Source organism: Colossoma macropomum, unplaced genomic scaffold (genome assembly GCF_904425465.1).
Source record: "Colossoma macropomum unplaced genomic scaffold, Colossoma_macropomum, whole genome shotgun sequence".
NCBI lineage: Eukaryota > Metazoa > Chordata > Actinopteri > Characiformes > Serrasalmidae > Colossoma > Colossoma macropomum.
The window spans coordinates 3,666,671-3,680,655 of record NW_023494789.1 but is presented as its reverse complement, the minus strand read 5'-3'; the positions used below and the strand labels follow the sequence as shown (position 1 = coordinate 3,680,655).

General features: G+C 40.7%; 2 protein-coding genes across 2 annotated transcripts in view; one reads left to right on the top strand and one right to left on the bottom strand.

Annotated features, from left to right (window-relative positions):
* The window catches only part of tmtops2a (teleost multiple tissue opsin 2a), a 47,009-nt gene that overhangs the window by 27,549 nt on the left and 5,475 nt on the right, over nt 1-13,985 (top strand). Inside the window, exons 2-3 of the mRNA XM_036569808.1 lie at nt 2,730-3,055; nt 8,873-9,106. Coding sequence (XP_036425701.1) covers nt 2,730-3,055; nt 8,873-9,106 — 560 coding nt within the window. The remainder of the gene's footprint in view (nt 1-2,729; nt 3,056-8,872; nt 9,107-13,985) is intronic.
* Nucleotides 12,390-13,985, bottom strand: part of st6gal2b (ST6 beta-galactosamide alpha-2,6-sialyltranferase 2b) — a 44,003-nt gene continuing 42,407 nt past the window's right edge. Inside the window, exon 8 of the mRNA XM_036569806.1 lies at nt 12,390-12,755. Within this exon, the coding sequence (XP_036425699.1) occupies nt 12,508-12,755 (248 nt within the window). The 3' untranslated portion in view covers nt 12,390-12,507. The remainder of the gene's footprint in view (nt 12,756-13,985) is intronic.

Genomic DNA, 13,985 nt, shown 5'->3' with positions numbered 1-13,985 from the left:
AGTTTCCTCTGTGGAAAAGGACTGTGGTACTTTTACAGTCTTTAAATGTACACTCTGCCTCCTTAAGCAATCATTCTGTCTCCTGAATGGATGGCATTGCTCGGACATTGAGCCCTTCTCCAGGAAATGAACATGAGCAGAATTTCAGAATATCAATGTGAGATTAAAAGGATCAGTTGCTCAGAGAAATGAGCACTGTGGTCAGGAAATGACAAGAATCTTCTTGATTCCTGTTTCTTCCACTTTATGGACACATTAAGTGGCAGTTATTCACAGAAGCACCATTATGGGGACAGTGTTGTCCAGTGCTGTTTATGAATGTTGGCTGCACAGAATTTTTTACACACTTGTGTCTTTTTTTATACATTTCATTTCCAGGGCTGATTAATGTGCTTTTATAATTAGATGACTTTGCAAGGAGTGAACTAATTTTGTGTTTCTCTGTTTCTAACATGAGCCTTGAACTTGAGCCTCTTAAGATCCTGGGAACCCGCAGCTCGGTCCAAGTTTCTATCTAATACTTAACTATCTTAACTATTCAACTTGAATATTATATGTATTATATACACCAATCAGGCATAACTTTATGACCACCTCCTTGTTTCTACGCTCATTGTCCATTTTATCAGCTCCACTTACTATATAGGTGCACTTTGTAGTTCTACAGTTACAGACTGTAGTCCATCTGTTTCTCTGCATACTTTGTTAGCCCCCTTTTACCCTGTTCTTCAGTGGTCAGGACCCCCATGGACCCTCACAGAGCAGGTACTATTTGGGTGGTGGATCATTCTCAGCACTGCAGTGACACTGATGTGGTAGTGGTGTGGTTTAAAACACCTCAGTGTCACTGCTGGACTGAGAATAGTCCACCAACCAAAAATATCCAACCAACAGCGTCCTGTGACCACTGATGAAGGACTAGAGGATGACCAACACAAACTGTGCAGCAGCAGCAGATGAGCTACCGTCTCTGACTTTACATCTGCAAGGTGGACCGACAAGGTAGGAGTGTGTAATAGAGTGGACAGTGAGTGTTCAAAAACCTCCAGCAGCACTGCTGTGTCTGATCCACTCATACCAGCACAACACACACTGACACACCACCACCATGTCAGTGTTACTGCAGTACTGAGAATGATCCACCACCCAAATTGTACCTGTTCTGCTTTGCCACAAGTCAGTTTGTGGAATTTCTGCTCTGCTAGATCTGCCCCTGTCAACTGTAAGTGCTACTATTGCGAAATGGGAGCAACAACAGCTCAGCCTAAAGCAGTAGACCACGCACACGTACAGTGTGAGGCTACCGAGGGGATAAAAAATCACCTATCCTCTGTTCCATCACTTATCACAGAGTTCCAAACTGCCTCTGGAAGCAAAACCAGCACAAGAACTGTGCATGGGGAGATTTATAAAATGGGTTTCAATGGCCAAGCAGCTGCACACAAGCCTAAGATCGCTATGCGCAATGCCAAGCGTCGGCTGGAGTGGTGTAAGCACCACTGAACTGTGGAGCAGTGAAAATGTGTTCTCTGTTGTGATGAATTATGCATTACTATCTGGCATGTGGATGAATCTGGGTTTGGCAGATTCCAGGAGAATGCATAGTTGTGTTTGGTGGAGGAGGGATAATGGCCTGGGCTGTTGTATAGGCTCTCATAGCCCTTTAGTTCCAGTAAAAAATAGCATACAAAGGCATTTTAGAAAATTACATACTTCCAGCTTTGAGACAACAGTTTGGTGAAGGCTCACTTCCTGTTCATGACTGTGTCCCTGTGCACAAAGCAAGGTCCATAAAGATATGGTTTGATGGGTTTTGTGTGGAGACACTCTAGTGGCCTGCACAGAGCCCTCTGAACACGTTTGAGATGATGGATTAGGCCTTCTAATCCAACATCCTTGGCTGAGCCTACAAATGCTCTTTTGACTGAATGGGGACAAATTCCCACAGACACACTCCAAAATCTTGTCGAAAGCCCTTTCAAATGAATGAAGGATGTTATAACTGCAGAGATGGGCCAACTCCATGTTTTTGGAATGGGATGTTCAGGAAGCTCATACATGTGTGATGGTCAGGTGTCCACATACTTTTGGCCTTACGGTGTATGTAGGAGTGCACCTGAGAATCTGCAGTTTTATCATAGCCATACATACATACATACATACATACATCATCTAAACCGCTTATCCTTCTGGGTCGCGGTGGGGTGCTGGAGCCTATCCCAGCTGTCATTGGGCAGAAGGCAGGAAACACCCTGGACAGGTCGCCAGTCCATCGCAGGGCAGACAGACATACATATACATTCATACAGACATTCACACCTAGGGGCAATTCAGCATTTGCAATCAGCTTGACTGCATGTCTTTGGACTGTGGGAGGAAACCCACGCAGACACGGGGAGAACATGCAAACTGCACACAGAAAGGACCCTGGTCGCCCGGCCGGGAATCGAACCCAGGCCCTTTTTGCTGTGAGGCGACAGTGCTACCCACCGTGCACCACCGTGCCGCCCTTATCATAGCCAGATTTAGTTAAATAAATACAAATGTAGGCTTTGAGCACAAATAATAAGCACAGCATTTTCTTTCTTTCTTTGATTTCTACAAGGAAACAATAGAGACAAATATTAAATGCAGAGGAAAGCCTCGACGTTAATGGTTCATTTTCAATCCACTGATTTTCTTTCTGATTTTTAAAGAAGGCTAACAGTTTTCTTTTTTCTCTCCAACAGGTATCGTATCACTGATCTCGCTGGTGGTGCTGTCGTATGAGCGGTACAGCACTTTAACTGTTTACAACAAGCAGGTCCCTGACTACAGAAAGCCCCTGCTGGCTGTTGGGGGCTCCTGGCTTTATTCCTTGTTGTGGACATTGCCCCCTCTGCTGGGCTGGAGTAGTTATGGACTAGAAGGAGCAGGAACGAGTTGTTCAGTCACGTGGACGTCCAAAACCCCGCAGTCGCAATCCTACATCATCTGCCTCTTTATTTTCTGCCTGGGCATTCCCGTGCTGGTCATGGTCTACTGCTATAGCCGGCTGCTCTACGCTGTTAAACAGGTGAACCACTCACACCTTACAGTTATGATGACTCTCACCATAAACATTGCATGCAGATAGCTGTAAATGCCTCTAAATGCAGGTCTAGTTATGTAAACTCATTAATAGACTTTATTTATATAGCACCTTTCACACATTAAAACGCAGCTTTTAAATGTGCTTTACAATAACAAAGGCAAATTAAAGCCAGCTTATAAAAAAGAAACAGACAAGAGAAAAAATAAACAATACTGAGAAAAGAAATGAAAATAAAAAAGAATAAATACTTCTAAAAATAATAAAAGAAAAATAAAATAAATAAGTATAAAAGCATAATAATGAAATAGGACAGCAGGGCAATGTAGTACATAAACACTTAAAACCCTAAAATAACATGAATGGGTCATTCTACAGAAACGTCCATTTTTGTGTCCCTAATGTTTACAGATATATCACACTTGAAAAACATGTTAGGGTTACAATTTATTTATATTTCAAAATAAAACAATAAATTACTTTAATATTTACACCTTCTTGAGCCATCATTTCAGCAATATTGGCTTTTAATCAATTATATAGAATTTCACCACAGAGGAGCTCGTCCTCATGTGTAAAAGGTCAGGCCATATTTTGAAGAAAAAAACATGTCTTACATGACTATAAAATATATAAATTAAATGGCAAAGAAAACAAATGGCAAATAAATATTATAAAATATATAATGAAAGTTGTCCCCAGGAGTCGTGTCACTGGTGTTACTACATAACAAAAAGTCTCTTATTTTGAAACAAAAGTCACACTGATGACATCACTTGACTTCCTTTTACCTGTTTTCTGAGGATCTATGAAGAAAAGCTCATGGTGAGTCCACTGTGTCTTTCAGTTATCAGAGATTTTCTCATTTAGCTCATGATTTCATATGAAGCTTTTAGCTGAAGTCACTGGTGTGACCGACTTTATTCTGAGGTAACAGTGAAAAAATAGAAACACAAATGGATTAAATTCCATATTTTAGTGGATATTCCATGATTGACAATTGTGGTTAGATGTTCTGTAGCAGCCGTTTCATAAAATGCATTTTTCATTAAAAATGTCTCTGGTGTTCCTTTATTATGTGCAACACCAATGAGGATCAGTAACACCAGTGACTCCTATGGAGAGACAGAAAAGTGGACGTTTCTGTAGAATGACCCAACTATATGATTATACTTTGCTTATAAAAAGTTGATTGATACTGTAAATAAACCTAGAGAAAAGCTAAACAGCTGCTTTTTAAAAATTGCTAAGGGTAGATTACAAATACCTGTTCTGAATAAAAATACAGGCGTACTGGAGCAGACAGGCAGACGGGAACTCAAACCAGAAGTATTTTTGCTGTCTAAAACATTTATTCAATCAGAGCAATAATCAGAGAAGACTGAAGTCTTAACTATGTCCTTACGTATTCATTAGACTTCAACAGATGAAAATGGCAGTTCAAGACAATTATCTGTGACTTTGTGCCTTTATTACACCATCTTCTTTTAATTAAAATCTAATGTGATTACATCACATAGTGACTGCGATACTAAAAGAAGAGAAAATTAAAAGGCAGAATGAATCACTTTTGGTTTCTGGGTTAAGAATCTGTTAGGGTGCGTCACGGGATCCCAGGTCCTGGAAAGATGGCCTAATAAAACTTGTTCCAAGGGCATCACATTCCCTGGAATGCAGTTTTTATTCTTCTTATTTGCTATGCCTCTGAAGTCCCATCCCTGCACAGGCCTGGAATGTCCAAACTGGGTCAACCTTAAAAATAAAACGCCCAAAGTTGGACAGCCTCAAAAATTCCTGATAAACCAGTAACTGAACATACATAGGCCTACACACACGGTGTGTTCAGTGTGGTGGGATTTCCCTGATAGCAAGAGCTAGACCACGCACTGTTGGCCCACTGATGGCAAAGCTGGTGGTCCACTCGTATTTTGCTCAGCGTTTCCTGGGCGACCCACTGGTGGTTCAGTATAGCATTAGATAAAATTCCACCTGTTGTTGCTTATTTTCCACTCACAGTCCAATTTACTTATTTTTCCTTCCTTTTATTAGTTATACTTTGTAAATTAGTTTAGTAAATAATTTTAATCTAGTACAATGTCAGCAACAACGTTTTCTATAAAATCATTTTTTATTAGACCTATTTTTTTTTCAGTTGTTTGTAATATTTGTCTTGGTTTAGTTTGCAAAATAAAAGGCTTTGTACATTTGAAATCTGTTTGGGGAGATTAAAAACTAGTTAGAGCTTGTATGCAGGACAATAATCTGGGTGGTCTGAGGGTGGACCAATAGTCAGTGGGGCGCTGACCTTATCAAGCTAGTGGACTAGTGGCTACGTCCTAAATAACTTTCCAAGGTTCACTAAATGGCAGATGCGGTCTGCCAAAATGCTCATAAAAAAGTGCTCATAATCTTGACTACACCTTGTGTAAGCAATAACCTCATCAATCACAGTTCTAACAAAACTATACGATGGCGTTTTAGGGCCACTGTTAATAAAAATAAAAATAGTAGACTTTGAGAATAAAGTTGTAATATTTCGAGAATAAAGTTCTAATATTTTGAGAAAAAAAGCTGTAGAATTGCAACATTAAAGTGGCATTAATACCAGAAAAGTTTGCAATATTGTGGCCAAAGGCTTTGCAAAGTGAAGCAGCCCCTCCTCGTGTTAAATGAGGGGCGGTGAGTTGGTGGAGTTCTACTTTCATATCGATTCACCCATAAAGAAACACTCAGTCTCCCTGTCTCTCCTGCACATCAGCACCAGCCTGTTATTAGGATAAGAACCGGCTGAAACGGCTGAGCAGGAAACTGTGTTTATCTAGAATAAAGAGCCAGACGGACTCAGAGGAAACTGTCTGTCAGTGTTGTTGAAGGAGAACCTCAGGCAGGGTCGTCTACACGGCTATCGGGGCTCCATCTCCCCCCATTCAAAGAGGGCATGAAGTTTCACAGACAGTGAGAATGATGATCAAAATGATCCACAGAGAGACAGGAGTGAGTGGAGCTCCGGCGCCAGTACAGCAACCGAGACCCCAACGCGTTATAGCAGCCCCTTACAGTTAGCCCACTTTATTCTCCAAATATTACGACTTTTTTCTCGAAATATTGAAACTTTTTTCTCAAAGTCTACTATTTTTATTTTTATTAACAGTAGGCCCTAAAATGCCATCATAAAACTGTACTTTCCTCGCAGTGTCTCTGTGTTTGAGTTGGAGATGTTTATCAAGCGAATGACTGCGCAAACACTAACAACCAAGCAAAAGCTAACCAAGCAGGCATAACTGAGCTACCCAGCTGGCATTTTGAAAGAAAGCTGTTTAAATGTATCAAAATTCTTTACATAAATCAATTAGGTTTCAGTAAAGAGTTTATGAGTGTACAAACGGATATACAGCATTATGGAATTTATTTATTTATGCTCCAGTTTGCAAAGAATATTGTTGTACGGTCAGACAAATGAGAAATCTCTTTAATGCAGACACATATAAATCTATAATGGGCTTCCGCTTGGTAGGTGAACTGCACTGCTTGAAAGGAACCTCAGTGTGGGGTCCCTTTAATATTTCCTGAATGACAGCGCTTCTCTGTTTCTGTGGTCTGAGCAGAAGACTTTTATTATCTGAATGCCATGTGCCATTCACACATCCTGCAGGAAGGGTAAAGATTCCAGCTGTGCAATGACAAAAACTGATTGATATTTAGCAGCGGTGGCCAAGCATGGCACTGCGTCTATTATCGCATGTTAATGATGGTTTCTATTTTTATTAGTATGATGTGTACATGCAAAGCCTTGCAGATGCTTTTCACTAAAAGGCATTTCAGAACAGATGTTTTCTTTTTCTACATGCACAGCAGTTAAGGACCAGTAAGGACTTCATTTGTTCACATAAAGTGCACAGGAAATGTGGAATTGTGAGCCATTAAAGAGGAATTCTGCTGATTTTTTTAAAAAGTTATGCGTAATTCAATTTAATTTAAATATATTTTTCCAAAGTTTTTTGATATGAAAATGTAAAAAAAAATTTACTATTCAGTTTTTTTTTTTCAATGGTGGTGATAGGAACCAGGCTTCATAATGTCTACAATGCAAATATAGACATTTTATTTACTATTCGAAACCACCAGTGAACCTAAAGGTCTTCTGAATTGATATGTAATATTGATTACGGTGAAAAAACTTGTAAATCTAAAGGGAAAACAACATTTTTTGGGTACTTTTTTGTTTGACAGCATCCTGCATGTACACTATATTGCCAAAAGTATTCACTTGTCTGCCTTCACAAGCACATGAACTTGAGTGACATCCCATTCTTAATCCATAGGGTTTAATATGCTGTCGGCCCACCCTTTGCAGCTATAACAGCTTCAACTCTTCTGGGAAGGCTTTCCACAAGGGTTAGGAGTGTTTATGGGAATTTCTGACCATTCTTCCAGAAGTGCATTTGTGAGGTCAGACACTGATGTTGAACGAGAAGGCCTGACTCGCAGTCTCCGCTCTAATTCATCCCAAAGGTGTTCTATCGGGTTGAGGTCAGGACTCTGTGTAGGCCAGTCAAGTTCTTCCACACCAAACTCGCTCATCCATGTCTTTATGAACCTTGCTTTGTGCACTGGTGTGCAGTCATGTTGGAACAGGAAGGGTCATCCCCAAACTGTTCCCACAAAGTTGGGAGCATGAAATTGTCCAAAATCTCTTCTTCTGCTGAAGCATTAAGAGTTCCTTTCACTGGAACTAAGGGGCCGAGCCCAACTCCTGAAAAACAGCCCCACACCATAATCCCCCCTCCACCAAACTTGGCACAATGCAGTCAGACAAGTACCGTTCTCCTGGCAACCACCAAACCCAGACTCGTCCATCGGATTGCCAGACAGAGAAGCATGATTGGTCACTCCAGAGAACACGTCTCCACTGCTCTGGGGTCCAGTGGCGGCGCTTTACACCACTGCATTCGACGCTCTGCATTGCGCTTGGTGATGCAAGGCTTGGATGCAGCTGCTCAGCCATGGAAACTCTTTCAATAAAGCTCTCTACGCTGTTCTTGAGCTGATCTGAAGGCCACATGAAGTTTGGAAGTTTGTAGCGATTGACTCTACAGAAAGTTGGTGACCTCTGCGCACTATGCGCCTCAGCATCCGCTGACCCCGCTCTGTCATTTTACGAGGCCGACCACTTCGTGGCTGAGTTGCTGTCGTTCCCAATCGCTTCCACTTTGTTATAATACCACGGACAGTTGACTGTGGAATATTTAGTAGTGTGGAAATTTCACGACTGGGCTTGCCGCATAGGTGGCATCCTATCACGGTACCACACTGGAGTTCACTGAGCTCCTGAGAGCGACCCATTCTTTCACTAATGTTTGTAGAAGCAGTCTGCAGGCCTAGGTGCTTGGTTTTATATACCTGTGGCCATGGAAGTGATCGGAACACCTAAATTCAATGATTTGGATGGGTGAGTGAATACTTTTGGCAATATAGTGTATATCTCCACGATGTTTTTAAAAAAAATAAGCCAAAACTTTCTCAAAACTGTCATAAAACAATGCCTTAGGCATTATGTAGCATCTTCATAACCTTTTTATGTAATAACACACATTAAACTCTTCAGACATCTGGTTCCTACCACCACCACTGTGAACAATTCTGACTAAGCCAGTTTCCTTGCAAGGCAGCATTTCACATCAAAGCACTCTGAATGACTTTGTTTGCATCTTAACCACTGAATTATAAAGAAATTGTGAAATATTCATGGAATTCCCCTTTAATAACCCTCTACTTTGATCTTATTTTTTTGTTTTCTTTCAGGTGGGGCGGTTCAGGAAGACCGCTGCCCGGCGAAGAGAGTACCACATCCTGTTCATGGTCCTCACCACCGTGGTGTGCTATCTGGTGTGCTGGATGCCATATGGTGTGGTTGCCATGACAGCCACATTCGGCCGCCCGGGCCTCATCACTCCCGTCCTGAGCGTGGTGCCCTCCCTGCTGGCCAAAAGCAGCACTGTCTTCAACCCCATTATTTACATCCTCATGAACAAGCAGGTTATTGCTCAGCTCCTTCTCCACCCACTGGCCAGTCAGACATGGAATGGATAAGTTAGTAGCCCTGATGAGCACCGACACTCATAAAATTATATGGTGATTTTAAAAAAAACACAAAACATTCAGGTCATTTCATTTACAAAGAACCAGGCGCCCTGGAAAATTTGATGCATTGAATTTACTAGGAAGATATAGTGTTTTTCCCAGACCTTGAGAACGTCAAATACTTACAACGGGGGCCCATAAGATCTTTTTTAGGCTACCTCAATCGCCTCCAAGGTCTTTGACAAATAAAGATGGATGTTTTGATCTGTGGCACTCAGAATATGGCAAAATCGCGTAGCTCTTCCTTCTTCCCTTTACTACTACTACTACTACTACTACTACTAATAATAATAATAATAATAATAATAATAGTTTGATTTTATAATGCACCAGTTGCAACTCAAAATGCTGTAAAATAGAAGGAATTAAAGTTGAATCTCTGTCAACGGTCTTGATTTTCAGAAATAATGGAAATGTATAACTGCATGTCATCAGCATAGCTATGAAAATATATATCATGTTTCCCGAACACATCACCTAGAGGCAACGTACAAAGAGAAAAACAAAGGCCCTAAAATTGAACCCTGTGGGACTCCAAACGTAAACGTTTTTGATGAATGATTTCCCAGTGAAACCAAGAACTGTCTATTCTTTAAATATGAGAATTAGAATTAGAGATTAGAATCTTGTGATCAAAGATATCAGCTGCACTGACTATTCGTTTTGTCCTGTGTAATCATGTTTATGTGACGACCTAATGGGACTGAGTGGCAACTTTGTTGGGAAGGTAGAGGCTGGTTAAAGGAATGGGTGCTCCATCACCCCCTGCATTGTCATTTAGGCTATTACTAATCTTGTGCACATGCATTTATCATTTAAAGCTGCACTATGTAAGATTAAAGGTAGAATTACAGAGATAGGAGAAAAAAAAAAAAACACTAAAACATGGTGTGCATACAGAGGCGTCAGCTCAGATTTACCAGGAGTTGTTCAGATGTCATTTCACATAAACTAAATATATAAAATATATTACATAAACACAGTTCCTCTTTGGTTTATCTACTTTTGGCAATGACTATACTGTAATATATTTTCTTAAAATTTATTAAAAATTATTCAATGAATTTGAATCAGGTATATTCAATGCATCACAGTGCATAATCATTATGGTACATAAAAAGCAGTTGAAAATGAGAAAAACCTCTGTTCTTACTGAAGACTGTTAAACAGTAAGACTCACTCTTCCACTGCTGTTGTTCTCAATAGCTTTAAGCAGACTTTAAGTAGATTAGCACACTTATTATAAAATTGATATAATTGAAATTGAAATAATACAGAGTAGATATCACAGAACATTAAAACCTCTTATATACACTTAAACACTGTTATTGTGCTACTGATTCCCAAATTTTTACTTATTTTTTCTCTGAGCCTGAGAACTGTGTAGAATGTGTGTAGAACGTTTCAGCAGGACAGAACTGAAGTCCTTCATTAACACCACGCTTTCTCTTTTGTTCCAAACTGTTCCACTGTGGCTTTAATCCCTGTGCACTAACCAACATAGAATAACAGAAGGAAAAAAATAATTTTTTAAAGCATCTGATATTCATCTTCAGTGCTGAGTTTATAAGCTTGAAATCGAAGTTTGGTTCCATTCAGTGAAATGGAGTAAGAATATTTACACAAAGATGCTTCAGTATCTCAGGTTAAAGATTTATAAGCTCAGACAACAAAATGGAAAACCCGCCAATGATCTTACACCTCACATTCATTCATCATCTAACCTGCTTATCCTCCTGGGTGTGCTGGAGTCTATCCCAGTGTTCAGGGGGCGGAAGGCAGGCAATACCCTGGACAGGTCGCCAGTCCATCACATGGCTCAAATAAAGAAAACTAATACTGCTCAGTAGCGCTAATCTAAGAGCTAACGCAACAATAGCATTTCACATAGTTCATTAGACATTCAGCTTATCAAATAAACAGTAAATCAAAACCTCAGCAATAGGGGTGCGGGAAAAAAATCGAAGCATCGCGATGCGGGCGTGCACGATTCTGAATCGATTCATTCAACCTCAAAAATCAATTTTCTAAATATTTAATTTATAACGTAATGTTGACGGAACGCAAAGGGCGGAAACCTGGAAGTTCGGAAGTGCAGCGCCTGGACAGTCTGTGGCGGCACATAACTAAAACACAACTGGGTGAGCGAGAAATCCGACCGGCTCCCTCTGCATTAAAAGCCAGGTCAGGTCAGGAGTCACAACACAAATGATAAGAAGAGCCATTTTGTCCTTTCAACAAAAATCAAACCACCTTGGGAGCCACAACATTTAATGTCCAGTATGTCTCAGTATGTGTTAATGTCCTAGTATAGGCTAAACAATATAAACGAAAACGCGGACCTGCTCTGCTCTGCTTTAAGCTTTAGCTATAGCCGCTTTTCCTCCATCTCTGCCAGAAAACTTTTCTTGTAAAATGTCTTTCAGCTGTCGGCTGTTTTACGAGGCTGAAGTCGCTTCTCATTCTCCAGCTTCTTGCTGAACTTTCCCGTTCCACCTTAAATTCTGACTGAGGCGCCCAAGGTAACTAAAGTACAGCTTTTTTCTGCTAGTGCATCTCTATTTGAGTTAAACATATTGGAAAAAAAATATAAAATGTGCCACAATTTTGCACAGGCTACATTTTATGTTTTTTTTCCTAATATGATAAATTCAGTGGCAGCACAGTGGCGCAGTGGGTAGCGCTGTCGCCTCACAGCAAGAATGGCCTGGGTTTGATTCCCAGCCGGACGACCAGGGTGTGCATGTTCTCCCCATGTCTGCGTGGGTTTCCTCCGTGTGCTCTGGTTTCTTCCCACAGTCCAAAGACATGCAGTCAGGCCAACTGGACATGCTAAATCGCCCCTAGGTGTGTGTGTGTGAATGTGTATGTCTGTCTGCCCTGTGATGGACTGGCGACCTGTCCAGGGTGTATCCTGCCTTTCGCCCAGTGACCGCTGGGATAGACTCCAGCTCCCCACCGCGACCCAGAAGGATAAGCGGTTTAGATGATGTGTGTGTTAATTCAGCAGATAAAGAGTAGTTTCGCATTAAAATGTGCAGAAGTATGTTCTCTGTAGAGAACTTGTTTTCACTTCTCACACACACACATTTTAAGCCGCTTATCCTTCTGGGTTGCGGGGGGGAGCTGGAGCATAGCCCAGCGGTCACTGGGCAGAAGGCAGAAAACACCCTGGACAGTTACTGAGAAAATCAACAAAACATAATTTGAATCAAGTCCATTCAATGCATTACATTTTTCATTGAAAGCCTGGGCCACTTTGAGACCTCTCTTGAGTCATGTTTGATCCTGAAGCATCATGGTGGACAGGTGATCTTACTAAACCCCGGCAGGGTGACCTTGCCCTTATTTGAAAAGTCAGAGTGAGAGGTTGTGGTCATCCTCCTGACCAGGAGTTTCTCGAAGAGTAGCGGGTGATAGGCACCCAACGTGCAAGCCATGTCACGGTCCTTGGTATAATAGTGACAAAGGGTCGTATGTCTTTTGGACGGGATGAACTCGTACACATCGATCTGCTCACAAAGACCCATCATGAGGGCAATGCCTGAAACAGAACACAACAACATCACAACTGCAATGTTCTAAACAAAGACTAAAAGAATAACAGTAAAAATATTCAATTCGCCTTTTTTGCATGAAAATTGTCTTTGATTTATTTTTTTGGACCTGTTTATTAAATTCAAAAACATAAAAAATAATAGTAATAATGTGTGCAGGGGTCTTTTTGGAGTATGTTGCCTTGAGGTAACATTGTGTGACAATAGGAAGAAATGGTATAGATCCACGTTCCCTGAAGTGGTGAGACCTGGCTTGTGACTGGCCAAATCCATTCTTCTGTCATACAATGTTGCTTCTAGGCAACAAACATATTTCTGCAAATTCTCAAAAAAAATGATACTGAATATTAAAAAAGAGGTTTAAATATGCCCACTAAGAGATAATATGACCAAGTACATGCTTTTTATTGACTTACTCAAACTCTTCTCTTCATAGCAAACCCTGTGATTGTCTTTAAATATGTATAATGCCATTGAAAAGTGAGGAAAATTAGTTTGTTGCCCTGAAGCAACAGGGTTAAAATTGATTCTAATCAATTATAGTAATATTCAGTAATGTATTTTTGGCCAAATTAAAGTTCTTAGACTATTTCCAAACAAAACAATGAACGGAATAAAGTAACTTTTGTTTGTGAGCTTTAAACACTGATTGTCATAAAAAGAGCCAGTGGTTAACACAGAAGCAGGCAGCTAAATAAAAGGAGAATCCACAGTCAAAAACAATGACAACAGAGCTAGGGTTCATAGTACCATGTGCACGGGTAATCGAGCACACGGTCAGCTGCTCAGGATGCCAGTATGCTGAATACTGAAATCACTAGTTGGGTATTTGCCATATTTCACCATGTAAAGGTGACTAAAAGATACAGGCTTTCTATTCACATAAACTTTGGTTTTATGTTCTAATGTGGCAGTTAATATGAATATAACACAAGTGTCTGAACGTCAGTGCATTGCCAAGGATGCGTTGTTGAAGATGTGACTGTGAAGGCAGAGACAGTGTGGTCAGCTTCGGTGCAGCTTTTTTGCTAACTAGCTGATGTTTGCTAGAAAATATATGTACCTGACAAACTAACATGTCCAGAGAGCTGAAAATACCCTGTGTAGAAGGTGAGTGCTCATAAACAGCCCACGCTGTAGTGGTTAGCTATGTTAGCCCATTACCTCATCTGAAGTGGCGGCTTTCGTTACTCAGCCAGCATGAATGTTTTCCTATA